Source organism: Oncorhynchus tshawytscha, linkage group LG23 (assembly GCF_018296145.1).
Source record: "Oncorhynchus tshawytscha isolate Ot180627B linkage group LG23, Otsh_v2.0, whole genome shotgun sequence".
Classification (NCBI taxonomy): domain Eukaryota; kingdom Metazoa; phylum Chordata; class Actinopteri; order Salmoniformes; family Salmonidae; genus Oncorhynchus; species Oncorhynchus tshawytscha.
Genome location: NC_056451.1, coordinates 21,542,859 through 21,570,747, shown reverse-complemented (window position 1 = coordinate 21,570,747; position 27,889 = coordinate 21,542,859). Strand labels below are relative to the sequence as shown.

The window sequence follows — 27,889 nt, the reverse complement described above, 5'->3', positions numbered from 1 at the left end:
GATTTATAGATATTACCCAGAAAGCATTGGTTGTTTGTGTGTCCGTTCAGTTGTCTTACTTCTATCTGTTTTTCCTCTGCAGGAGCTACCAAGTCCAAACCCCACCACATCCTGACCATCAGTGACCTGGAGGAGACACGCAGGCCCCGTCGCCACAGCCCCCACTCCCAAACCCGCAGGGACATGTCCTCCCCACCCCTAGGCTCTTCAACTGGTTCTGGACTAATCACTCTCCGCACTGGGGGCTCCATGCATCCCAAGGCCTCCGTGCCCACCTCTCCGCTGTTTCCCCTAGGGGCTACTGATATCCTGCTGACCTCTCCCTCTACCCGCCCTGTCGGAGGTCGAAGTGCTTCCTCTGCCCGATGCCCAGGGAACATGACTCACTCTACCTCAGGACTCTTTCCCCAGCCACCATGGGAAGACAGTGTGGGCAGCTTCCCTTCCCCTGGCCTGTCCCTCTCCCCCACCATCCAGCACTCTCCTAGACCCAGGCTGTCTTTCGACCTGAACCAGTCAGACTCAGTGGAGGTACCACACAACTTCCTGGCCTCCCCAGAACCGGAGGATAACCCTGCACCTAACAGCACCTCTCCACTTAGGGGCTCTTTCACACAATTCCGCGAGGACTCTGACGTGGCCATGGGCTCCGAGTTGAAGACTGAGCTGGAGATTGAGGAGATGCTAGTAAATGAGGGAGTGGCCATGAACTGTGGTGCCCAGATAGACGTGGAGGGCGACGACAACCAAGAGGAGTTCTGGGAGCCAGAGGTTCGCAAGAGGAAGACACGTACAGCCCTAACCCGCTCAGCTGCGTCTGCCAGGCAAGACTGGGGGAACACTTCCTCCGATGAGGACATGGAGCACTATTTTGACTTCTCGCGGACTGTGGTCAGTCGCACAGGCTCCAGGGACCCAACCCAGGCTCCTGCCTCTCCCTCTTCAAGATCTATCCCTCAACTGGATGGCGTGGACGATGGGACGGAGAGTGATGCCAGCGTGACAACCACGGACGGGGCTCAGAAACTGAAGAGCGCCAGTCAAGTTCAGAACCCAGCTCAAATGCATGTTCCGCCTGAAGTAGAAATGACGACAAATGGTCTAAGTGCAGACTCTGGAAGCCCTGTCTCAGATCAGTCACCCCTTAGCAACCCTCTCAAATCTTCAACCAGAGTTGTCCTCCCCTCTACAAAACCTCCCCCAGCGTATATACCCCAGGATCCATCCAAAGCCTTTAATGCCGCACAACAGGCTGGGACTGACTTGGACAGTGTGACCCTTCCGCCAATTGAGATCTCACCAGAAGCTCCAAGACCAGCTGCAGTGGACCCATCCACAACAACAACTACTCCCCTGCAGTTATACACCTTCCCAACTCCTCTTGAACAACAAAACTCAATCCCCACCTTAGAAGCCCAGGAACCAGTGCCGCTTGCACCCCTTCTAGGAACTCTGCCGGACTTTGTCCATACTAAGGTGCCTGATACGGTCTACCCAGAGGATTTATTCCAAGGTTCCGGTCTAGACTTTGCCCCTGAGGCTCCACTTGTTCTTGAAAGGTGTGATCCTCCCTCCCCCAGCACCTGTTTCACTGAACTGGTTCCTGTCCAGGTTGATGCTCCCATGGAAACCCATCAGCCTCAAGCTCCAAAAGACCTCTTCTTGGATTCTAACAGCGGCCACTTTGTATTGCCCACAGATGGATCTGCCATTTACATGAACCACTTGACCGAGAGTTCCGGAGATCTCTCGTTGAGCAGTAGTCAGGGCACCCTGTTGGAGCTTCTTCAACCGTCTTCTCTTATCTCCTCTGACTTCCCTAACCCCAGCGTAGCACAGATGAACCCTTTAGAAATGAGTCCCTCTGTGCAGTCCTCTTTGCCTGGCTTTAACCCTTCAAGGCCACCTCTCACTAGCATCTCACTACAACCCCTGACATCCTCCCAAGGGTCAACAGTCTTGCCACCCATGGAGACCTTTTGTACCAAATTATCAGCACCTATTCCAGGCAGTGCCCTTCCACATTTGTCCTCTCAAATTGATCCCATTTTGTCTGCAACATCAAGCGTCAGTCTCCCAACTTATGGATCAGTCTCTCTGCCTATATTCTCCACACAATCCCAGGCCATGGTCTCCACAGCAATTACCATTGTATCCTCCTCTCCCTCTGTATGCTCTATCTCCAATGCTCTATCCACCCAGTGTCACCCCATGCTCTCTTCACTTCAGCCCTCCTCTGCCCCTGTGATGATTAACGGATACAGCTCCACGTCTCTGCAGAAGGAAGCTGCCATGGGACACACCATCTCCATCAACTTCTCCACCCCCAGGCCGCCACTGGAGCCCCAACAGCCGCTGTTACCTCAGGGACTACCTGGCCACGCTATCCTTACTGTGAAGGAAGTGGGTGGTCCCAACGTGGACCCTACACCTCACGTTCTGCTGGTCAACCGCCTGGGCCAGATCTTTGTGAAGAACCCAGAGAGCAACACCTTCCAGCTGCCCAGTCAGAGTTCTCCCTCCTATAATTGTGTCACTCAGATAGCCAGCCTCCTTCAGAGCAATGCCCTGTCTGCCACCTTGGCAGCAGCTGGTACAATGTCCACCCCAGCTCCAGCTGGTACAATGTCCACCCCGACTCCAGGGACAGCCATGCCAACCCATGTCCCTAGGATGGCCACGCCTGTGGTTCAGAACCCAGGTACCATCACTCAACTGCTCACTCACAACAGCAATGGGACAGTGGCAGCAGTCAAGAAACCCAGGAAGAACGCAAGCACATCTGCAGATGGAGCTATACCAGGGATGAAGAAACCCAGAAAGAAGAAAGAACCTTCCACAACTTCTGGGAGAAAAAAGTCTGACAAAGCTGCAGACCTGTTTGAGTTTGCTGGTCAGGACGGGAGTTCCTCCATGACCAAGACTGAGAGCGCCCAAGCCATCATCAACCAAGCCATGGCCAGTAACTACACCCCCAACCGGACCGGTCCGCGCATACTGAGTCCCTCCACATTCCGTAACAACCCTTCCCTGAAATCTGTGGTCCTGCCCCCAGGACTACTCATCGAACCCGAGCCCGCAGCCACCATACTGTCTGTTTCAACACCCCGCCCTCCTCGCGCCCATGTCCGTATGAAGAGGGTGTCCTCCCTTTCTGATCGCATTGGTGCCACAAAGAAGTCCAAGACAGACTTCCTAGAGCCAGAACCCCCTAGTGCTAAGGAGGACCTGCCGACACCCAAAGACAGCTTTGCTGCTGTCTCCAGCAGGGCTGGGGGTGTTCGCATTAAAACCCCAACGGTGAAAGGTGTGTTGGACCTGGACAAGCTAAAGGAGGAGCACTTGAGTGACTCTGAATGCACAAGGTTAGTCTTTTGGAACTTATCAGGGCAGTGATCTTATGAAATGAGTAATGAGACAAAATGTACAAATATTATTTTCAATTAATAATACAAGAATAGTCATGCCTTGATGTTTGATAGCCAGTGAGTCTCCTGTAGTGTTCCTTTTTTATTAAGTGGTTAACTTGCTACATCTGCAACTATGCTAAAGGTCAGAATCATATTGAAATAGATTTTTTTTTCACTATTGGCACGTCACTCATGTTTCCAGTGTGGGCCTCTTCTCGTCAGTGTCGATAAGATCATGTCTGGCTATTTTTAACCTTTATGCTAAACTCTTCCTCTCCCTACTAGTAACCTATAGTATGATATGACAAATGGAACAAGGCATTTTACTCCTGAAATAGGACTGTCAATATGCTTTGTAGAGGTCAGTAACTATAGAAACCTTTTTGAAGTCATAACTGAGATTGGTAAATGAGTGGTGACTGTTGTTATCACTGCATTTTTGCCCTAACCGAAGTGTGTATCTCATACAGTGAGTGATATACAGCCTGTATCCAGTCGATTTCAGTGTTTTCTCTTGTTGTATTCCTCACAGGCCAGGGCTTTGGGACCGCCTGTCGATACCTCGATTAGGGATGGACACAGGTAAACAACAGAACTGGGATGCAGTGGGCCGCAGTGCCCTGACTGACTGGAACAAATACTCCGGTACTTATGTGTAATATTGCCGTATGAACAGTATGTCTGTATGATGACTGATGATACTTCTTATACCTGTACAATGTAAACAAGTGTGCCTGATTTGAAAATACCCTGTGGTATTTCCATCCTGTCAGGTGCTGTATCGTGCTCAGATGATGAGCTGCTGCCCTCAGACGATGAGTGTCCCCCCAGCCGAGATCAGCCCCACCTCCGTTTTGAGATCAAAAGCGATGACGGCTTCAGTGTGGAGGCAGACAGCGTAGAGGGTGAGGTTTCAGGGAGGAAAGGGCAAATGAATAGACTTCATGTGTCTTACCTGTAGTGTTCATTTACACAATACTCAAGGCAATGATTTCTGCACAAATACCCACTATTTCTACATAAAGTTGAAGTCGGAAGTTTACATACATATAGGTTGGAGTCATTAAAACTAGTTTTTCAATTTCTCCACAAATTTATTGTTAACCTCATCAACAGCCAGTGAAACTGCATGGTGCCAAATTCAAAACAACAGAAATCCCAAAATTAAAATTCCTCAAAAATGTACATTTATTTTACACCATTTTAAAGATACACTTGTTGTAAATCCAGCCACAGTGTCCGATTTCAAAAAGGCTTTACGACGAAAGCAAACCAAACGATTATGTTAGGTCAGAGCCAAGTCACAGAAAAACACAACCATTTTTCCAGCCAAAGAGAGGAGTCACAAAAAACAGACATATAGATCAAATTAATCACTAACCTTTGATGATCTTCATCAGATGACACTCATAGGACTTCATGTTACACAATGCATGTATGTTTTGTTCGTTAAAGTTCATATTTATATCCAAAAATCAGCGTTAACGCGCCAATGTAATGTTCAGTAGTTCTAAAACATCCAGTGATTTTTGCAGAGAGCCACATCAATTTACAGAAATGGTCATGATAAATGTTGATGAAAATACAAGTGTTATACATGGAATTTTAGATCCACTTCTCCTTAATTAATGCAACCGCTGTGTCAGGTCTTTAAAAGCAAACAATGCAATAATCTGAGTCCGGTGCTCAGACGACAAATCTACCCAAAGACATATCCGCCATGTTGGAGTCAACATTATAAATATTAACTTACCTTTGATGATCTTCATCAGAATGCACTCCCAGGAATCCCAGTTCCACAACAAATGTTTGTTTTGTTTGATAATGTCCATTTTTGTCCAAATTCCTCCTTGTTTTTGGCGCGTTCAGTACACAATCTAAACTCACGACACACATGCAAGTCCAGCGGACCGTGCGGACAAAAAGTCCAAAAAGTTCCGTTACAGTTCGTAGAAACATGTCAAATGATGTATAGAATCAATCTTTAGAATGTTTTTATCATAAATCTTCAATAATGTTTCAACCGGAGAATTCCTTTGTCTGTAGAAAAGCAATGGAATGCAAGCTACCTCTCATGTGAATGCTCGTGATCAGCTCGTGGCTCTCTGGCAGACTTCTGACTCATTCCCCTCTCATTCGGCCCCACTTCAAACAAGGTTCTAAACATCTAGTGAAAGCCTTTGGAAGTTCAACATGACCCCATTTCCACTGTATCTTGGATAAGCAAAGAGTTGAAAACCTACAAACCTCAGATTAACCACTTCCTGGTTGGATTTTTTTCTCCGGTTTTTGCCTGCCATATCGGTTCTGTTATACTCACAGACGACATTCAAACAGTTTTAGAAACTTCAGAGTGTTTTCTATCCAAATCTACACATAATATGCATATCCTAGGATCTGCAGTAGCAGGCAGTTTACTCTGGGCACGCTTTTCATCCGGATGTGAAAATACTGCCCCCTACCCCAAAGAAGTTAACAAACTACAGTTTTGGCAAGTCAGTTAGGACGTCTACTTTGTGCATGACACAAGTAATTTTCCCAACAATTGTTTACTGCAGATTATTTCACTTATAATTCACTGTATCACAATTCCAGTGGGTCAGAAGTTTACAAACAATAGTATGCTAGTATAAACACCATGGGACCACGCAGCCGTCATACCGCTCAGGAAGGAGACTCGTTCTGTCTCCTAGAGATGAATGTACTTTGGTGCAAATCAGTCCCAAAGCAACAGCAAAGGACCTTGTGAAGATGCTGGAGGAAACTGGTACAAAAGTAACTATATCCACAGTAAAAACGAGTCCTATATCGACATAACCTGAAAGGCCACTCAGCAAGGAAGAAGCCACTGCTCCAAAACCGCCATAAAAAAGCCAGACTACGGTTTGCAACTGCACATGGGGACAAAGATTGTACTTTTTGGAAAAATATCTTCTGGTCTGATGAAACAAAAATAGAACTGGCCATAATGACCATTGTTATGTTTAGAGGAAAAAGGGGGAGGCTTGCAAGCCGAAGAACACCATCCCAACCGTGAAGCACGGGGAGGCAGCATCATGTCGTGGGGGTGCTTTGCTGCAGGAGGGACTGGTGCACTTCACAAAATAGATAGCATCATGAGGAAAGAAAATTAAGTAATATTTAAGCAACATCTCAAGACATCAGTCAGGAAGTTAAAGCTTGGTCGCAAATGGGTCTTCCAAATGGATGACCCCAGGCATACTTCCAAAGTTGTGGCAAAATGGCTTAAGGACAACAAAGTCAAGGTATTGGAGTGGCCATCACAAAGCCCTGACCTCAATCCTATAGAACAATTGTGGGCAGAACTGAAAAAGTGTTTGAGCAAGGAGGCCTACAAACCGGACTCAGTTACACCAGCTCTGTCAGGAGGAATGGGTCAAAATTCACCCAACTTATTGTTGGAAGCTTGTGGAAGGCTACCCAAAACGTTTGACCCAAGATAAACAATTTAAAGGCAATGCTACCAAATACTAATTGAATGTATGTAAGCTTCTGACCCACTGAGAATGTGATGAAATAAATAAAAGATTAAATAAATCATTCTCTACTATTATTCTAACATTTCACATTCTTGTGTATGGAAACTTCGGACTTCCGACTGTATGACTAAACATAAGATTATGACACATTCTTTCTCGTAATCAGCTAGAATGAACTTCTGTAATAAACCATCTAGCACAAAATGTTGGCTGTTTTCCATATGTTTTACATTTGTGTGTTATTCTGTGTTACTCACGTTTTACTCTTCTCTTCCTCTTCCCCCTCCTTTCCCTCAGAGGCCTGGAGGGCAGTGATAGACTGTGTCCAGGAGGCGCGGGCAGGGGCCAGGCTTCGGCAGCTGTCCTTCTCTGGGATGACAGGTGCCCGTATGCTGGGCCTGCTCCACGACACAGTGGTCTTCCTGGTGGAGCAGCTCCAGGGGGCCCGCCGCTGCCATAGCCACGCCTTCCGCTTCTTTAAACAGATCAGCCAAGAGGAGGACCTGCCTGTCAACCCCTCTGGATGCGCCCGCTCTGAGGTCTACCTCAGGTCAGTGTCCCGGTGTCTGTTCACTACAGGGGCCCTGGAAGTTAAATATAGAAAATATAAGGGAAGGCATTATTTTGTAATGTAAATTGAGTCCGAGTTGTCTTACAGATTAATCTTACATATCTTGTAAACATTTCACCAATACTTCCTAGGTATCATGAGTAGGGTTGCAAAGTGTCAAACTTTCCGGGAATTTTTTCATGGGAAGTTAAGCCCGGGAATTTTGCTTAAATTCATCAAAAAAGTTAGCTCATAACAGTGAACCTTTTTTGTGGGATACACATAAGGCAATTCTAGGTCTGGTGGCATGTTTTGGTCAAACTATCCCCAATTCAATGGAATTGCAACCCTCTGCATGCACAGCGCATTCTTCCATCACATGTGCAGTGTACTCTTCCATCAAGATTCTCAAGATCTTGCACACTAATGAGATGCTATTGAGCCCACACTACTACACTGTCTGAGCCAAGGACTATATGCTTTCTGGTAAGTTTAGATTACAATACTGGGTGGGGTGAATATATTTTATATGACCAACATGATTTTTAGTAAATGGTAGTCTACAGCAAAGTGTGTTTAAATCATTTCTAACTGGTTAACAATTTCTGCTAGTTAGTGTTTGCTACCATGTGGGTTTCAGCTTGCTTGAGTCTGCTAACTGAGGAGTATTAATTCACCCGTTTCCATACATGTTTCATTTTAAAACATTTATCTTACAAAGGAGTTGTTTAATCTGACTGTTTAACTATTTATCTGTACATGGAATTGTATTTTGGTTTTTCTTACAATTCTTTTCTAATCTTTACAGGAAAATGCCACAGGCACTATCTGATGTGTGGAGACATTTCACTGCAGCTAATGTAGAAGGAAAAGTTGTGCACATTTGCAAATACTGTGCCAAATCATGTGAAGAATGCAACAAAGATGCAGAATCATCTGGCCAAGTGCATAAAGTTCCCTCAGTGCTCACAACAAGCAACCTCTGACAAAAGTCCCTCTACTTCTATTCGAGGTGAAAATGATGAGACACCTTATCGATAGCAACAGCTCATGGTCCTCCTGGAATCAGAAGTTTCTTTGACTCAATGGAGGAACGTAGTCAGAGAAATGCTGATGAATGTCTTGCTTGAGCTGTGCATGCAACTGGTTCACCTCGGATGCCCACAGGCAATGTGTATTGGAAGAGATTTCTGAATGTTCTTCGCCTAGCATTCACCCCTCCAACCAGACATGCTTTATCTACTCATTTGCTGGATGAGGTCAAGCAAATCATAGAGAAAGCAGACTGTATTGCAATCACCTCTGATGGGTGGTTGAATGTTCGTGGGCAAGGAATAATTAACTACATCTCCACCCCTCAACCAGTATTCTATAAGCACAGACGCAAGGGACAGATGAGCTGAAGGCAGTCATCAATGACCTTGGACCACAGAAGGTATTTGCACTGGTGACTAACAATGCTGCAAACTTGAAGGCTGCTTGGTCTAAAGTGGAGGAGTCCTACCCTCACATTACACCTATTGGCTGTGCTTCTCATGCTTTGAATCTGCTCCTCAAGGACATCAAGGCACTGAAAACAATGGATACACTCTACAAGAGAGCCAAGGAAATGGTTAGGTATGTGAAGGGTCATCAAGTTATAGCAGCAATCTACGTCACCAAGAAAAGTGAGAAGAATAAGAGCCCCACATTGAAGCTGCACAGCAGCACCCGTTGGGGTGGTGTTGTCATCATGTTTGACAATTTCCTGGAGGGGAAGAGGTCTCTCCTAGAAATGGCCATATCGCAGTCTGCCGATATGGACAGCCCCATCAAGAGGATCCTCCTGGAGGATGTATTTTGGGAGAGTGGTTAGCAGCCTGAAACTCCTGAAACCTATAGCAGTAGCCATTGCACGGATTGAGGGAGACAATGTCATCCTGTCTGATGTTCAGACTCTGCTTGCAGATGAAAGAGAACAAATCCGTACTGCCCTGCCCACTTCACTGTTGCTCCGAGCAGAGGAAACTGCAGTTATAAAATCCTGAAGCCCATACACGCCACAGCGTACATGTTGGACCCCAAGTATGCTGGCAAGAGCATCCTGTCTGGTGCAGATATCAACAAGGCCTATGGTGTCATCACTACCGTGTCCTCGCCACCTTGGCCTGGATGAGGGCAAGGTTCTTGGCAGTCTGGCGAAGTACACTTCCAAGCAAGGGCTTTGGGATGGAGATGCAATATGGCAGTCGTGCCAACATATCTCATCAGCCACCTGGTGGAAGGGGCTTTGTGGATCTGAGGCTCTTTCCCCTGTTGCCTCCATCATCCTCCAAATCCCACCAACATCAGCTGCCTCAAAGCGCAACTGGTCCTTGTTTGGGAGCACACACACCAAAGCAGGCAACAGGCTGACCAATACAAGGGTTGAAAGATTGGTGGCCAGCCGGGAAAATGTAAGGCTTTTTGAGCCTAACAACGAACAATCCTTAACAAGGTTGGAAAGTGATAGTGAAGATGAGGCCTCAGAATCTGATGTTCAAGAGGTGGACATTGAGGAGGTCCAGGGAGAAGACATGGAAGCCTGAGGAAGACAACTAAAGCTTTAGTTTCTAGACTGTCATTTTACAGATGTATGTTGAAAATGTTTTTGGGAGATGCGATGGATCATTCAATATTCCCTTTCGTTTTGTTCAGTGAAATCATGCCATGTGAAGAGTCAACTCATTTAATTAAAGTTAAATTCGTAACCAAGTTTTTTTTTTTTCTATTGGAAGGATTTACCGGTAATCATTTGCAATTATGTCTACTTATGATAGGTAAAATGTTTGTTTCTGTCTCCATATGATATGGTAAATATATCTAATGCAAAAAACATCTACTTTTAAATTATGTTAATATTAATTTGCATATTTTCCCGTATATTCCCGTTAATTTCCACGGAAAGTTTCCACCTCTGAATTTTCCCCAAAATGTGCAACACTAATCATGCGTTATTGGTTGGAAGAAGTTTTAATAAATAAAAATATGTTCATTTGGAAGTTTCAGAGAATTGGTACATCGCCACAAGTGTAATGGTGGGAACCGGTATTACTTTGTCCATACCTTGCAGTTGGTCAAACCATACCACTGTCTAGCAAATGTCTGGAGAATCTGGGTTTTCCCCTCTGTAGGTGGTTTTCAACTTCAAAGTGGAAGCTAGTCTCTCTGTGTAGAGTATTGGTGGAATGTCTGTTTTGAATGTAGACATCTGTCAGGTTTAGAGGAACAAGGTCTGTGGCTGTTGTGTTTCTATGTGAGCGTCATCTCCACCTCCACAGTCTGCGTAAGCTAGAAATAAGACCTGTATGACATCTATGCTGCTCCGTTCATTAACTTATGAAGAGTGTGTGGGTGATGTCCACATCCCAAATTCTACACCAATGCTGGGGGGGAAACAATGATAAAGAAAGTCAAGCCTGCATACTGTAAAATGTAACGTGACACCTTGTTCCTGTCTTCTCTTACAGGAAGACCACCTTCGACATGTTCAACTTCCTGGCTTCCCAGCACCGCCAGCTGCCTGACATCAACCCCTACGATGAGGAAGAAGATGAAGTCCCACTCAAATCCACAAGGTCGGATTACAGAGTTATTGTATGCTGGCCATTGCAAAGGAAGTTAGGTAAAAGGTAAAAGGTCAGAAGCACCTCGTCATCTTCTTTGCTTATCCCTTTTCTCCTAGACGTGCCACTAGCTTGGAGCTCCCCATGGCCATGCGCTTCAGACATCTGGAGAGGACATCTAAGGAGGCTGTAGGCGTGTACAGGTCAGCACACAACTAGTCCTCATCCCCCCCTGAGGCCCTGAGGTCAAAGCCAATACTATGGACAGAGCCTGTGACTATGATCATGATTCTGGGCTGAAGAGCTCATGTGTTTCTCAGTGGGGTGCCAACTGACCCCACAATAGATAATTTGCAGTCTGTCTGGGCAGGAAGCCGTCACTGCGGTTCTCTACAGCTATCACAGCAAACTAGAAACTGAGGCATGGTTTATATTTCCTGCCTCTCCCTTTTCTGCTATTATGTCATTCTGCTACAAAATGAATAACATGAATTCCCATTGACTCAGGATCAGATAATAAATAAATAAATCATGTGATCATCGCATCCTTTTAATTGCCAAGGAGATTAGCTATGGAAACTGTTGTTCATACTTGGGCCTCTTTTGACATCTCTCTCTGGTGTAGGTCTGCTATCCACGGCCGAGGTCTGTTCTGCAAGAGGAACATCGATGCTCAGGAGATGGTCATCGAGTATGCCGGCATCGTCATTCGCTCAGTGCTCACAGACAAGCGGGAGAAGTACTACGATGGCAAGGTGAGATCAATCAGTCCAGAGTGTGGTTGAGACGACATAAGCCCTATGGTTTGTCCCAACAAGACCTTAGTTGGACTTTTTTTTAAATCCACTAATTGTGGGCTTGAATGAATAAATGTTATTGATACCAACATAATACATGTTAAACTAAAACTAAGTCCCCTGTCTCTTTTCCCTCCTTCCTCCACAGGGTATCGGCTGCTACATGTTCCGTATCGATGACTTTGACGTGGTGGACGCCACCATGCATGGCAATGCGGCGCGCTTCATCAACCACTCGTGCGAGCCCAACTGCTACTCGCGCGTCATCAACGTGGAGGGCCAGAAGCACATCGTCATCTTCGCCCTGCGCAAGATCTACCGGGGCGAGGAGCTCACCTACGACTACAAGTTCCCCATCGAAGACCCAGCAAGCAAGCTCAACTGCAACTGCGGGGCCCGGAAATGCAGACGCTTCCTCAACTAGGGGCAGGAGGAGGACGTGGTACTGCCACAGTCTCTGCAGGGGGAACAAGGCACAAGGGAATGGGGTGTGAGCAGAGGCAACAGGGGAAGACCGAGGTTAAAATCCTTAAATTAAGGTTTTACTGAGTTGGGAGGTGGGTGAAGAGAAAATACAGGAAAGGATGAGCCACTACGAAGAGACTGGGAGAGGGGCCAGGAGATGGGGAGCAAGAGTGAAGAGGAGCACCACACAGAGACATGCATCCATAAGCTCACATTGACTTCTAACCAATATGCACTTGCCAAGGGTTGGACAAGTTCACCACAGGAAAGGGTGGAAGTAGCTACCGTTATAGTGTGGGTTTTTTCTTGAGAACAGGAACCCTGCAGACCACATGTGGTTATGCTGGTTCTATGTTGCATGAAGGTATTTTCCTTGACGCCATAACGTCAAGTCCTTTCTGTTGAAATAAGGGTGGACCAGAAAAGCTAGACTTGGAGATATTCTTTCTTTTGTTGTCGGGTGGCGGGGGTATATTTTTAATTTTGACACCCATAATCATGTTGGCTCCATCCTCTCTAGTTGATCCCTTAGCCATATCTCCATCTTTACTTGATCCTGTTATCATAGTTTTATTTATTTGAAATCATATTTCACAGTGCTCATCATGCGTCAGGTTGTACATATTTGCTTTCCGTTGACTGTTCAGAGAACCATGGTGCTAGATATGATGGGCAATAGGCTTGGAGGCTCCTAGGTCAGAGACCCTGCAAATAATACCTATTTTTCTATCCATTCTCCACTCCCCTGTCACACAGACCGGGGAAGGGACCTCCATTATGTTCAGTTAAACGGTTAGATAACGGTTAGTGTCACCCTTATAAAGTTTGCTGCAGCTAAATCATATCTTTAAGAACTTTCCCTTTGCCATTTTTGTATGTTGCAAACACTACCCAATCCAAGAGTGAAGAGTTTAGCTGGAAACCTCAGTGCATCTTTTTTTTATTTTAAAATATATTTTATTACTATCATGGCAAATGCTGATGACCTTTTGCAATAATATTAGGCCTACGACTTTGCTGCGTTACAGTTGCGCGTCTTTAGTGAACTAACAAAATCCAGACTCCATATTTCTCAACATTCAGTGGAGTTAACAAAGAACTGACTTCTCTCTCTGACATTCTCCGCAATCCACAAAGGGTGGAACACTGTTCATGTTACACCACAAAGAGATGTGTTATAAACTCTATATATTCCCGACTGTGTGGACTGACAGCACCCCTGTGCACTGGAGATCTCAAGCATAGCATTAGGCCAGTACTGTACTGTATGTTGCTCCGTAGGATGGCTTTAAGAGAGAATCATGTCTTGGTGTAAAACCAAGATAGGGAGAGAATGCACTCAGCACCTTAACGTTTGCTGTCGTACAACTTTAGAAAACGCTGTCAGTTCAGTCAGACATATTAGGAAATCAAATGTACACACTGTTGTTCACATCTTTACAGTGGGAGAATGCTTGAGCTCTAGAATAGTTGTATTTATTCATGTTTCTGTTCAGATTTTGGACTGGTGAAACTAGCTTTGCTTAGTGTAAATGGTGGTGGTCTTGTGGGAAATCTTCCTCCCCTTCTTTTCCTCTTTTTGTTTACTTTGTTTGCTCTTTCTTTTATTTGAACCTTGATGTTTGAGGAAAGTTGTGTATAACATTTCAGTCTTTACACAAGACGTTGTTCTAAAGCAGGTCTTTTTTAATTGTTTTTGATTTTATTTCTTTGTTCCGGTATAATTTTCAAGGAGAAAGTACAGCAGGCCTTATTATCGGCAGGCCTTATAACAGAAGAATAGCAAGCATTCGAGTCCATGCTTTTCTTCCCATCTGCGTGCCACAGAGAACCTTTCAAGCTAGAGATAATAATCTAAAGGAAATGAGCACTGTCCTTTTGGAATTTAATACACAGTAAGGAAGAGCTTAAGCCCGCCTGCCTGCGTGACCAATCAGTGAGATGGAGCCTGTATTCCCATGTGTCAATCATCTAACACCCTTAGCAGAGTTTGCCATTAACAGGATGCATCTGGTTTTCAGGGATACGGCTATCCTTAACCTAGCTTCCTTTTCTGCTTAAAACCTGATGTGGGAACACTTCTCAGAGGAGAAGGTTTCTCTATGCCCACTCCACTCCCCAACCTTTTGCCAGGATTCTACCTCAGTAGTTCTGACAGATGTTAAAGAATACTAATGCAAAAAGAGGATGATGATGATGATAATAAGAGTAACTTGGTTTTAATGTCCTGCAGAGCTGGCCTGTGTGTTCGATGAAGCATACAAAGCACTAGTTGGAAACCTGAAGTTACCATGACGATCTCTCCCAGAACTGGTTCAGAAAGCTGTATGTTCTATATGGTAGGGTTATTTTAAAGTATAACAAAGTGTTAAAGACATGAACATATGTGTCAACTTGTCTTTGTTACCTTGTACAAATAAACCCTGAGTTTGTAAATAATTGTATACATATTTCTAAACCCGTTTAATTTTTCTATGCACTTTTTTTATTTATAATGTTATTTGCTTAATAAAGATGTTAAGATGTTTGAACAAATCAGACTTGGTCAATTAAAAATGTAAATAAACAAATTCTGATATGACATTTCTATAACATGCAATGTATAAGTACAGCAATATCATTGGTTGGTGATAATACATTTGACAATCGATGATAATGATTGTGTGAGGGCCAGGTTGGGAACTTAACACCTGTTCTGAGCACCTGAGATTTACGATTCCATCTGACACACGTCAAATCAGTTTCCTTGATCTGATTTCGTGTGAGGATGATGTTCTATACACTGATCTTTATAGGAAACCTATTGATGTAACAGTTTGAGGGCTGATAGCTGTCGTCACACGCTTCCCATTAAATACAGTTTGCCCTACAGCCAATTCTGTCGCATCAAAAACATGGCTGAGATGCAAAGAAAATTCAAGGGGAGAGGGTACAAAAATTGTCTGATTTAATACTGCCATTTGAGCAAATCCAAAACAAATATTTACACAGGGACACTGAGTGTCAATCTTAAATGAATAATAGTTTTTATGTCAGCGCGCTAGAAAGGTTCCAACCAACTCATTGCACTATAGTACTCCCGCCTGTCAGGAAAAACTCTGCCGGGGCAGTCCCAACAGTTGTCTCATATACGGCTATACACAGACTAGTTACATTTGCATGATTTAGAATAATTCATTAATCATTACCGTTTTGTTTCATAACATGACAGACCAACACCTCACAAGGCTTCTTTCTCTAAGCTGAGACCTTGAAACAGATATTTTTGTTCTCAAAACACGTTCTGGGCTTACTGCCAAATTGCAGTTACTGATCGGTGTGACTTCTCCAGTCAGCCACTTGCATGAACACAGAAATTGGTTTGTAGAACAGCACATGTATAGAACACAGAAATGAGTTAATCTCTTTCAAGGACAGTCGCAAAAATAATCATTCTTGCGTCTTCACTACCCGCTATTTAAAGTGCTCTGAACAAATTAAGGGAATCGTTCACAAACATTGCCACATTCTAAGATCCGATGACCGTATCGGTAATGTGTTTTCGGACCCTCCCTTGGTCGTATTGTTGCGGGACAGAAATCTCAATTGGTAAACTGATTAACCCCTGCACAATGTCTATTTGCACCTCTACCGGATGGAAACTACAAATGTAACGGCTGCGCTCAATGCAATGTCACTTACAAATGTAGATCCCTTAAACACCCCCAAACAGGGAAACAGATCCCAATCAACGGTATTATGTATCTTAACTTGTCCTTGTGGTAAAATGATGTGGGTAAAACCAAGGATGAATTAAAAGTGCAAGTTATAGTACCATTATGTGCAAAAACTCGACGTACCCAGTTGCGGCCCACTTTTTGGAAGTGAACCACTCGATTTCATCCCTACGTTATATCGGCATCGAACACATCACCCTCCCTTATTGTTAGAACGAGAGGCTGCCTGGATCTTAAATTTAAAGACCCTTGCTCCCCTCTGGCTCAACGTAGACTTTGATCTGAAGCCATTATTGTGGTTTTGCTATTCATTATAAATGTTATCTATGATTGTATGCTATCCATTCATGTTTTTTGTATGTTCTATTTATATCTGAAAATTAACCAATGATGTCAAGCCACACCCGGTCATGATTACAGACACCTGTGTGTGTCCTTTGACACTATAAAAACTAGTGACCTGCAGCGTTTGTCGTTATACCCTGATGAAGACAGCTTGTCTGTCGAAACGTTGGTTATTACATTATTGCATCTGAGCTCCTGGAGTGTGTGGCTCTCCTTTTTCAGGACACCGGGGTTAAAACTTCTTTAGGCTAGGGGGCAGTATTTTGACGTCCAGAGGAAAAGCGAGCCCAAAGTAAACTGCCTGTTACTCAGGCCCAGAAGCTAGGATATGTGTATAATTGGTAGATTTGGATAGAAAACACTCAAGTTTCTAAAACTGTTAAATAATGTCTGTGAGTATAACATAACTGATTTGGCAGGCGAAACCCCGAGGACAAACCATCCAGGGTGGAAAAAATTGAGGTTATAGGATTTTTCCAATGGTTTTCTATAGGAAACCTATTTATTTTTAACCTGGTTGCAGTTCCTATGGCTTCCACTAGATGTCAACAGTCTTTAGAAATTGGTCGATGTTTTTCTTTTGAGAAATGAAGAAGTAGTGCTATTCATTCCATGTGTCACTCAGAAGGTCTCTAGTATTTTGTTGCACGTGAACAGGAGCGTGCTCCGTGTTATTTTTCTTCGGTATTGGAAACAAATTATCCCGTCTTAAATTGATCAATTATTTACATATTAGGGTACCTGAGGTTGGATTAGAAAAGTTGTTTGAATTGTTTTGACGAGGTTTACAGGTAACTTTTTAGATTCCTTTGTAGTCATGTTGGGCGAGTTGGAACCGGTGTATTTCTGAATCAAACACGCCAAATAAATTGACATTTTGGCGATATAAAGAAGGAATTTATCGAACAAAACGATCATTCATTGTGTCACTGAGACATTTGGGATTGCATTAAATAGAAGCTCTTTAAAGGTAAGGCATTTATTGTATCGTTATTTCTGACTTTTGTGTCGCACCTGCCTGGTTGAAATGATTTTCATGTGTTTGTATGCGGGCGCTGTCCTCAGATAATCGCATGGTGTGCTTTTACCGTAAAGCCTTTTTGAAATCTGACACAGCAGCTGGATTAACAAGAAGTTAAGCTTTATTTTAGTGTATTACACTTATATTTTTGTGAATGTTGAATATTTATATTTCTGTAGTTTGAATTTGGTGCTCTGCAATTTCACTGGATGTTGTCAAATCTTTCCCGCTAACGGGATTGGCGCGTGAAGGGATCACTAAGAGGTTTTAACATCCCTGTTTTAAGTGGTAAGCGCCATGTAATCACAGTTAAATATCTTATTTGAACCCTAATGCAAAAGAACAGTGTTCCCAATCACTGCCTTGCGACTTTGGGGTCCCTAAGGAAAGCATGCCTCCTACTGGCCCTCCTTTTATATCTCAGTGCCTGGCAGGTGGTAGAGACTCCGTGATTGTATCTGGATGGAGCCATCTTTTCCGCACCCAACACAGACCACACCCAGACTAGACAACCGTAAGCAAGATGTGCTTGGTGCGTATTTCCACTGCGTCGTTCTGGTCCATTTCTCAGCAGCCTGGCCAATTGTCCTACAGTCCCGTCTGGGTGCTTGATGATGACCCCCTCCAGCACAGCCCTCAGGGGGCTCTTTCTGTCCATCAAGGAGTGGGTGTAGGTGATCCAGGTGTCGGGGAAGGAGCAGCGAGATTCTAGGTGGCTGGTGTTCTTCACCCCAGGGATCTCCGGGTCCAGCAGGATCACAAGTTCCTCTAGAACAAATGTGTAAATCATGTATTAATGGGTCGTTCCATGAAATGAGTCCCTTTTGCGTAGTGTAACTTGGAGAAAAACCTGATTTCACATCATTTAACATTATATCATGAGCACACAGTCAACTTAATAAAAAACATGTTTTCCCATCTCAAGAGATTCAATAAAATAATTACTATATTAAGTGGCTAATAAAGTAACAGGGATGACGATTTCATCTTAAATCAGCTATGAACCCCCTTTAACAGGGGGAATGGAAGTTTGTGTGCAACAGGAAGGGGGAATTGAATGTAAGCTTCACAACGTAAATTGTTGGGTAACAGGGTTGACTTGTTATGCTCAACCCACTCAGTTTTCAACCTCAAAACACCAGAAAATGTACAAAAGAGTAGAACCAGCTCACCTGCTTTTACACTATGATTTGACTATTAAATGTTTAAAAGGAATAGTTGAAAGTCTTTTCAGTCTTTATTCATATGAAAGACCTGATTAATGTAATTATCCATGTGGTCTATATTAAAGGGCACATAATTTAATATAACAGGCTTTTAAAATTAAATATGGGTTACAATTTCTACTTAAAATATGAAAGACACAAAAAAAGGGACCCATTTCGTGGAACCACCCAAATGTCATGGGAGATTTGTGCTGAAATTCAAATTGCACGCTAAAACCTCAAGAGCCTTCTAGCAACTTATGGAAGAATAGTGATTTAGAGGTGCTAGTAATACTAATAGAAGAGTTATAGTTGAGCGCGTGTGTCCGAAAGTGATTGTTGTAGGTCAACAATTTTATGTGTCACGTAGTTATGCGCATTTATGACATCCTGTCCGGGTGTTCTCAAGCTATTGAGTGAGTGCTTATGTAACCTGATAGTCAAATCAAATCAATCAAATCAAATCAAATTTTATTTGTCACATACACATGGTTAGCAGATGTTAATGCGAGTGTAGCGAAATGCTTGTGCTTCTAGTTCCGACAATGCAGTAATAACGAGCAAGTAATCTAACTAACAATTCCAAAAAAAACTACTGTCATACACAGTGTAAGGGGATAAAGAATATGTACATAAGGATATATGAATGAGTGATGGTACAGAGCAGCATAGGCAAGATACAGTAGATGATATCGAGTACAGTATATACATATGAGATAAGTATGTAAACCAAGTGGCATAGTTAAAGTGGCTAGTGATACATGTATTACATAAGGATGCAGTCGATGATATAGAGTACAGTATCAACGTATGCATATGAGATGAACAATGTAGGGTAAGTAACATTATATAAGGTAGCATTGTTTAAAGTGGCTAGTGATATATTTACATCATTTCCCATCAATTCCCATGATTAAAGTGGCTGGAGTAGAGTCAGTGTCATTGACAGTGTGTTGGCAGTAGCCACTCAATGTTAGTGGTGGCTGTTTAACAGTCTGATGGCCTTGAGATAGAAGCTGTTTTTCAGTCTCTCGGTCCCAGCTTTGATGCACCTGTACTGACCTCGCCTTCTGGATGGCAGCGGGGTGAACAGGCAGTGGCTCGGGTGGTTGGTGTCCTTGATGATCTTTATGGCCTTCCTGTAGCATCGGGTGGTGTAGGTGTCCTGGAGGGCAGGTAGTTTGCCCCCGGTGATGCGTTGTGCAGACCTCACTACCCTCTGGAGAGCCTTATGGTTGAGGGCGGTGCAGTTGCCATACCAGGCGGTGATACAGCCCGCCAGGATGCTCTCGATTGTGCATCTGTAGAAGTTTGTGAGTGCTTTTGGTGACAAGCCGAATTTCTTCAGCCTCCTAAGGTTGAAGAGGCGCTGCTGCGCCTTCCTCACGATGCTGTCTGTGTGAGTTGACCAATTCAGTTTGTCTGTGATGTGTATGCCGAGGAACTTAAAACTTGCTACCCTCTCCACTACTGTTCCATCGATGTGGATGGGGGGTGTTCCCTCTGCTGTTTCCTGAAGTCCACAATCATCTCCTTAGTTTTGTTGACGTTGAGTGTGAGGTTATTTTCCTGACACCACACTCCGAGGGCCCTCACCTCCTCCCTGTAGGCCGTCTCGTCGTTGTTGGTAATCAAGCCTACCACTGTTGTGTCGTCCGCAAACTTGATGATTGAGTTGGAGGCGTGCGTGGCCACGCAGTCGTGGGTGAACAGGGAGTACAGGAGAGGGCTCAGAACGCACCCTTGTGGGGCCCCAGTGTTGAGGATCAGCGGGGAGGAGATGTTGTTGCCTACCCTCACCACCTGGGGGCGGCCCGTCAGGAAGTCCAGTACCCAGTTGCACAGGGCGGGGTCGAGACCCAGGGTCTCGAGCTTGATGACGAGCTTGGAGGGTACTATGGTGTTGAATGCCGAGCTGTAGTCGATGAACAGCATTCTCACATAGGTATTCCTCTTGTCCAGATGGGTTAGGGCAGTGTGCAGTGTGGTTGAGATTGCATCGTCTGTGGACCTATTTGGGCGGTAAGCAAATTGGAGTGGGTCAAGGGTGTCAGGTAGGGTGGAGGTGATATGGTCCTTGACTAGTCTCTCAAAGCACTTCATGATGACGGATGTGAGTGCTACGGGCGGTAGTCGTTTAGCTCAGTTACCTTAGCTTTCTTGGGAACAGGAACAATGGTGGCCCTCTTGAAGCATGTGGGAACAGCAGACTGGTATAGGGATTGATTGAATATGTCCGTAAACACACCGGCCAGCTGGTCTGCGCATGCTCTGAGGGCGCGGCTGGGGATGCCGTCTGGGCCTGCAGCCTTGCGAGGGTTAACACGTTTAAATGTCTTACTCACTTCGGCTGCAGTGAAGGAGAGACCGCATGTTTCCGTTGCAGGCCGTGTCAGTGGCACTGTATTGTCCTCAAAGCGGGCAAAAAGTTATTTAGTCTGCCTGGGAGCAAGACATCCTGGTCCGTGACTGGGCTGGGTTTCTTCCTGTAGTCCGTGATTGACTGTAGACCCTGCCACATACCTCTTGTGTCTGAGCCGTTGAATTGAGATTCTACTTTGTCTCTGTACTGGCGCTTAGCTTGTTTGATAGCCTTGCGGAGGGAATAGCTGCACTGTTTGTATTCAGTCATGTTACCAGACACCTTGCCCTGATTAAAAGCAGTGGTTCGTGCCTTCAGTTTCACACGAATGCTGCCATCAATCCACGGTTTCTGGTTAGGGAATGTTTTAATCGTTGCTATGGGAACGACATCTTCAACGCACGTTCTAATGAACTCGCACACCGTATCAGCGTATTCGTCAATGTTGTTGTCTGACGCAATACGAAACATCTCCCAGTCCACGTGATGGAAGCAGTCTTGGAGTGTGGAGTCAGCTTGGTCGGACCAGCGTTGGACAGACCTCAGCGTGGGAGCTTCTTGTTTTAGTTTCTGTCTGTAGGCAGGGATCAACAAAATGGAGTCGTGGTCAGCTTTTCCGAAAGGGGGCGGGGCAGGGCCTTATATGCGTCGCGGAAGTTAGAGTAACAATGATCCAGGGTCTTTCCACCCCTGGTTGCGCAATCGATATGCTGATAAAATTTAGGGTGTCTTGTTTTCAGATTAGCCTTGTTAAAATCCCCAGCTACAATGAATGCAGCCTCCGGATAAATCGTTTCCAGTTTGCAGAGAGTTAAATAAAGTTCGTTCAGAGCCATCGATGTGTCTGCTTGGGGGATATATACGGCTGTGATTATAATCGAAGAGAATTCTCTTGGTAGATAATGCGGTCTACATTTGATTGTGAGGAATTCTAAATCAGGTGAACAGAAGGATTTGAGTTCCTGTATGTTTCTTTCATCACACCATGTCACGTTGGCCATAAGACATACGCCCCCGCCCCTCTTCTTACCAGAAAGATGTTTGTTTCTGTCGGCGCGATGCGTGGAGAAACCCGCTGGCTGCACCGCTTCGGATTGCGTCTCTCCAGTGAGCCATGTTTCCGTGAAGCAAAGAACGTTACAGTCTCTGATGTCCCTCTGGAATGCTACCCTTGCTCGGATTTCATCAACCTTGTTGTCAAGAGACTGGACATTGGCAAGAAGAATGCTAGGGAGTGGTGCACGATGTGCCCGTCTCCGGAGTCTGACCAGAAGACCGCTTCGTTTCCCTCTTTTTCTGAGTCGTTTTTTTTTTTGGTCGCTGCATGTGATCCACTCGGTTACACTGGTTGTGAGGCAGAACACCGGATCCGCATCGCGAAAAACATATTCTTGGTCGTACTGATGGTGAGTTGACGCTGATCTTATATTCAGTAGTTCTTCTCGGCTGTATGTAAAGAAACCTAAGATGACCTGGGGTACTAGTGTAAGAAATAACACGTAAAAAAACAAAAAACTGCATAGTTTCCTAGGAACGCGAAGCGAGGCGGCCATCTCTGTCGGCGCCGGAAGTGCAGTTGTTTTGGGTAAAACATGTGTTTGCAATAAAGTTGTCCTGGTGATTGATGTGTAGTGACTTTGTTGAACTGAAAGAAGATGTGAAACAGCTGGGAAATTTGGGAATTTATGTAGTCAATGGGGAGGCCTGAGTTTGACAATTTTAAACAGATGTGTATTTATATAGTGAATTGGGGAGGCCTGAGGTTGAACATGTGAAACAGTTGGGAATTTATGTGGTGAACTTATGGAGCTGCTGTTAAGGGAGCTTGTGAAATGAAAAGGTATTTTCCGGGTAGATCTGCCTGAGTATAAGTAACTGTTAGACTTGTCGTGTGTGTGTGTGTGTGTGTGTGTGTCTTCCTTTAAAATATCTGTCTTTCCAACAGTTAAAAATAATTATACTTTTTAAATATGTATTTTGTAGTTCTGTATGACAAACATAAAGGTTGAGTAAAAAAACAGAGGTATAGTTTAATATTGCATAGTAACTTTTAATAATAGTAATATGTTTAAATGTTGGTGGTAACATTTTCAAAGAAATAAAGGGTTTTAAAATGTAATTTACCTTTTATGAAATATAAGGCTCTGTGTGTGTGAACCTGAGGCAGGGCGTTAGGTTACAAGCAGAGAAACTTACTGGAAACATTATTTTCTAAGACAAATACATATGGTTGTATGTGTCTGTATGTGTGCTTGTACCAGCGTTTTTAAAAACCTGTCAAACCTCTGACCTTCCAAAAGACTTCTCGGCGTATCTATATGAAGGGTCAACAAATGTTTACAACCCTTACACCTCAGGAGACCACATAACAAATGTTTGAAAACAGTTATGTGTTGTCCTGGGGGTGGCTGTCTCAGTCAATCACACCATCCTCCTTTTGAAAGGGTAATTGTACTCTTTAAGATGGGCCCCTTTGGGCAGAACATTTCCATAATGGATATTTACTCCCCACCCCCCTGATTTCCTCACTAAGGTATTTATAGACTTTTCAGAATTGAACTCAGACACTGCAGTGGTTGGAGGAGATTTTAATTGTTTGTTGAACCCCCTTATTGACAAGTTTCCCAGCGGTATAGCTTCATTCTCTCCTCAAGCTAGGTCACTTAAAGCTATTTGTGATGATCTGGGGTATGCTGATGTTTGGAGAACCTTTCATCCCTCTAACAGAGAGATCACTTTTTCTCTGTGCCTCATGGATGTCAGACTAGAATAGATTACTTTTTATGCCCAGGACGTCTTTGCAGTCTGTTTTATCCGTTAGGATAGGAAGCATAGTCATATCTGATCATGCGGAGGTGATCGTGGACATGAATCTCAACGGGGCATTCAATCTGTCAAGACATTGAAGGTTGAATACAACCATTCTTAAAGACCATACATTTACATCTTATTTTATTAGAGTTTAAAGCATTTTTCTCTAACTCTCAATCAACAGATAACCCCTCGCTCCTTTGGGAAACCTGTGAAGCGTACGCCAGGGGTCTGACTATGTCATACACAGCCACAAAGAGGTGGAAAAAGAGTGAAAAGCAAAAAATGTTAGGAACTAAAGAGAAGGACTACATTAACTCTCACTCCTGCCCTATTAAAGGAAATATCAGTCCTTAGTTTAACGTTGGACTCTCTCCTAACACAGGACGCTGAAAAGAAAATGAGATTTGTCAGGCAAAAGCTTTATGAACATGGAGATAAACCAGGAAAGAATTTGGCTTACCTAGCTAAAAAGAGAGCAGACTCACAGTCAATTGCTACTATTACTTATTCCGGTGGCAATCATTTATATGAAAATAAATTGATAAATGACTCATTTAAGACATTTTGTGCAAATCTTTATGCCTCAGAACTGACAAATGATGTACCTCAACCTCCCTACTATCTCCAAAGAACAGAGGCCTCTCTTTAATGCCCCTATTACTGAGGAAGAGATAATGTTCGCAATTAAGAATCTGAAAAATGGTAGGGCCCCAGGACCAGACGGGTTTTGTAGTGAGTTTTATAAGGAGTTCCATGGTCTGATCCTTGAGCCATTGCTTGATATGTTTAACCACTCATTTTCAAAAGACCCCTTCCCTCAAACTCTGAGAAGCCAACATATCACTTATTCTCAAACAGGGAAAATGCCCAGAGTCTTGTTCCTCGTACACACCCATTTCCCTTCTGAATGTGGATATAAAATTGCTTTCTAAAATTATAGCCACAAGATTAGAGGACTCACTGCCACTAATTGTGAAAGGAGACCAAACTGGCTTCATTAAGGGCCGAAAGTCATGTAACAATGTCAGGCGACTTCTTAATATAATTCAAGCCTACCAATGAAGTACTATGGATGGCCTTGTGCTCTCACTAGTTGCTGGGTAAGCATTTGACTGTGTGGAGTGGTCTTACCTATTCTTTGCTCTGACTAAATTTGGCCTAGGGGACAATATAAAATGGGTGAAAGTTTTATATGATGATCTTCAGGCTACTGTCCTTACTAATGGGCTAAGGTCAAATAGCTTCTCTATACATAGAGGTACCAGACAGGGCTGTCCTTTGTCCCCGCTCCTATTTGCACTCACTATGGAACCACTGGCCGAGGCCACCAGAGTAACGCCTGCTATACAAGGGCTTCTCATTGGTGATGTTCACCATAAAATAAGCTTGTACACTGATGATGTTCATCTCTAGTCCCGAGACTTCAATTACATCAAATCGCAGACATGCCTTTATCCCCTCTTCCTCTTCTCCTCAGTGTCTTAAATGTCAAACTGATACAGGCATCGTAACACATTGTTTATGGTCATGTTCTAAAATACAAAGATGCTGTTCTGTTGTTCTGCAATAATTTGAAAAGATCCCAGGGGTTGATCTAGAATTGGACCCAGTTTATTTTCTGTTTAGGGGACCTTAGCAGACATGTTACTTCTGTGGGTAAGAGGAGGCTTTACAACATCTACTTTCACAGCAAGGAAAAACATCCTCTTACAGTGGATTAGTGATGAGGTTCCTTCTATCAAAGATTGGCATAAGATACTATTTGAATGGGTGCCACTGGAATATCTGACATGTACATTGCATTCTAAAACAGATCTGTTCTGAAACAGTATGGGAACCTTATCTAAAATATCTAGAAACTGAGGTATCAGGTATTGTGCTGCAAGGATTCTCTTAGAATGGTGGTGATCTATTTATTTCAGACATTGTACGTTCCATGTGTTGAACCTAACTTCTTGATTTAAACTGAGCTTTTGTGTTTAATTTATATTTGTATGTTGGTTTAAAATGTGTGTATTGAGAGACGCAATGATGGGGATGAAGTGAAAGAAGCTCAGAGCGGGGAGAGGAAGATTGTATGTATATATGTGTGCAGGAACGTGTAAGTGAGTGCTGTTTTTTGCCTTGTCTTTTTATCTCTTAATATGGGTGAAAATTATGAAATTCCAATAAAAATGCTGTTACAAAAAAAGATGGGCCCTTTAATATGACTTAAACAGATCAATTTACACCCCCCCCCCTTAATAACCTATTACTGCAGTGGGCTACATCAGGGGCACACAGTGTTTCCTGGTAGTCTTAAACAAATCTACAGTGAAACAAAAGTGTACACCTCACACACATGGTTATGGACTTAAAAAAGAAGACACCAGTAACATGTCAGATATAGTTTAAATGTATTCATTTTTGAGGTTGCAACCCAATATGCCACTTTAAATGCATCACAGAAGACCGAAATGTTACAACATGCCTATTGAGCTGTACACTGAGATGCTCAGTTGGTCAAAATTCCCCTAGAGTGATTCCCCAACATCTTGTTAACATGTGCCCCAAAAAGGGGGCAGATATCTTATACCAATCATTCTTTATAGATATTTGTCTTTAACAAGGCCTAGGAGGCCCCTATAGTGTCCAAAAATATCTCCAAAATGTCAAATGTTTTAAGCATCTTTATTTTCATGCTTATAACTTGTCAAAAAGTATTTTTATGACCAAGTTAAGAGACCACTGCAAAATGTTCAGTTTCTCTGGTTTGGCGATTTATAGGTGTGTGTTTGGGTAAAATGAACATTTTTGCTTTATTCTATTAACTGCTCTCTACAGTCTGTCACACCCTGACCATAGTTTGCTTTGTATGTTTCTATGTTTTGGTTGGTCAGGGTGTGAGCTGAGTGGGCATTCTATGTTACATGTCTAGTTCTATGTTTGGCCTGATATGGTTCTCAATCAGAGGCAGGTGTTAGTCATTTTCTCTGATTGGGAACCTTATTTAGGTAGCCTGTTTGGTGTTGGGTTTTGGTGGGTGATTGTCCTTGTTGTGTCTCTGTGTTACTTTACACCAGTATTAGGCTGTTTCGGTTTTCGTGTTACGTTTGTTGTTTTTGTATTTTGATTCGTGTTTACTTTGTTTCATTAAACATGGATCGCAATAGCCACGCCGCATTTTGGTCCGCTTCTCCTTCAGATGAAGAAAACCGTTACACAGTCTTACACATTGATGTTGGGTGACTTTATGCCACTCCTGGCGCAAAAATTAAAGCAGCTCGGCTTTGTTTGATTGATGGCTTGTGGCCATCCATCTTCCTCTTGATCACATTCCAGAAGTTTTCAATGGGGTTCAGGTCTGGAGATTGGGCTGGCCATGACAGGGTCTTGATCTGGTGGTCTGGCTGTGTGGCATGGAGCATTGTCCTGCTGGAAAAACCAATCCTCAGAGTTGGGGGACATTGTCAGAGCAGAAGGAAGGATGTTTTCGTCCAGGACAACCTTGTGCATGGCTTGATTCATGCGTCCTCACAAAGACAAATCTGCCCGATTCCAGCCTTGTTGAAGCACCCCAGATCATCACTGATCCTCTACCAAATTTCACAGTGGGTGCGAGACCTGGAGAGGCCTACAAGCCAGTGTCTCGCACCCACTGTGAAATTTGGTGGAGGATTGGTTGGAACAACAGTTGGCACAACGTTGACAGCCCTTGGTTCTCACCAACTGCACTGAGGCACTCATGTCACTGTCTGAGTGACGGCTACAGTCTGAGCACTGAGACTGCTGCACAGCTTGATGCACAGCTTGAACAGCACTGGAAGCATGTGTCTGTGCCTCAGTGATCTTAGTTGCACAGTGAGCTGCTGATTTCAATTGGGAAACAGTTTTTGCTAAAGTCAGATCATCATCTTCAAGGAGAAGCCTCTCCACACAGTGAGCTTGAGGTTCTTTCAATAAACCGGTGCCTGATCATTTAATCTCTAAAATAAACCAACTGACATGATTGCCCTAGCCCTTTAAGATCACTGACGTACTGTGTCTCTGACTCACCCACTTGCTGTGTGCGGTGTCGAAAATACAGTCTCTTCAGAAGCACACTCTTCGCGAAATGTCCATCCAAAGGTTCAACAGCTGC

The 27,889-nt window shown here is 43.8% G+C and overlaps 1 protein-coding gene across 3 annotated transcripts in view; it reads left to right on the top strand.

Annotated features, from left to right (window-relative positions):
• The window catches only part of LOC112246968 (histone-lysine N-methyltransferase 2A), a 59,785-nt gene extending 44,944 nt beyond the window's left edge, over window positions 1-14,841 (top strand). For 2 of the 3 annotated variants that reach the window (XM_042304870.1, XM_042304869.1), the window contains exons 27-34: window positions 83-3,365; window positions 3,943-4,055; window positions 4,184-4,315; window positions 7,208-7,460; window positions 10,949-11,056; window positions 11,164-11,247; window positions 11,670-11,799; window positions 11,990-14,841. In XM_042304870.1, the coding sequence (XP_042160804.1) occupies window positions 83-3,365; window positions 3,943-4,055; window positions 4,184-4,315; window positions 7,208-7,460; window positions 10,949-11,056; window positions 11,164-11,247; window positions 11,670-11,799; window positions 11,990-12,265 (4,379 nt within the window). In that variant the 3' untranslated portion in view covers window positions 12,266-14,841. The remainder of the gene's footprint in view (window positions 1-82; window positions 3,366-3,942; window positions 4,056-4,183; window positions 4,316-7,207; window positions 7,461-10,948; window positions 11,057-11,163; window positions 11,248-11,669; window positions 11,800-11,989) is intronic. The other variant, XM_042304871.1, reaches the window with a different exon arrangement.
• Window positions 14,842-27,889: the final 13,048 nt, after the last annotated feature.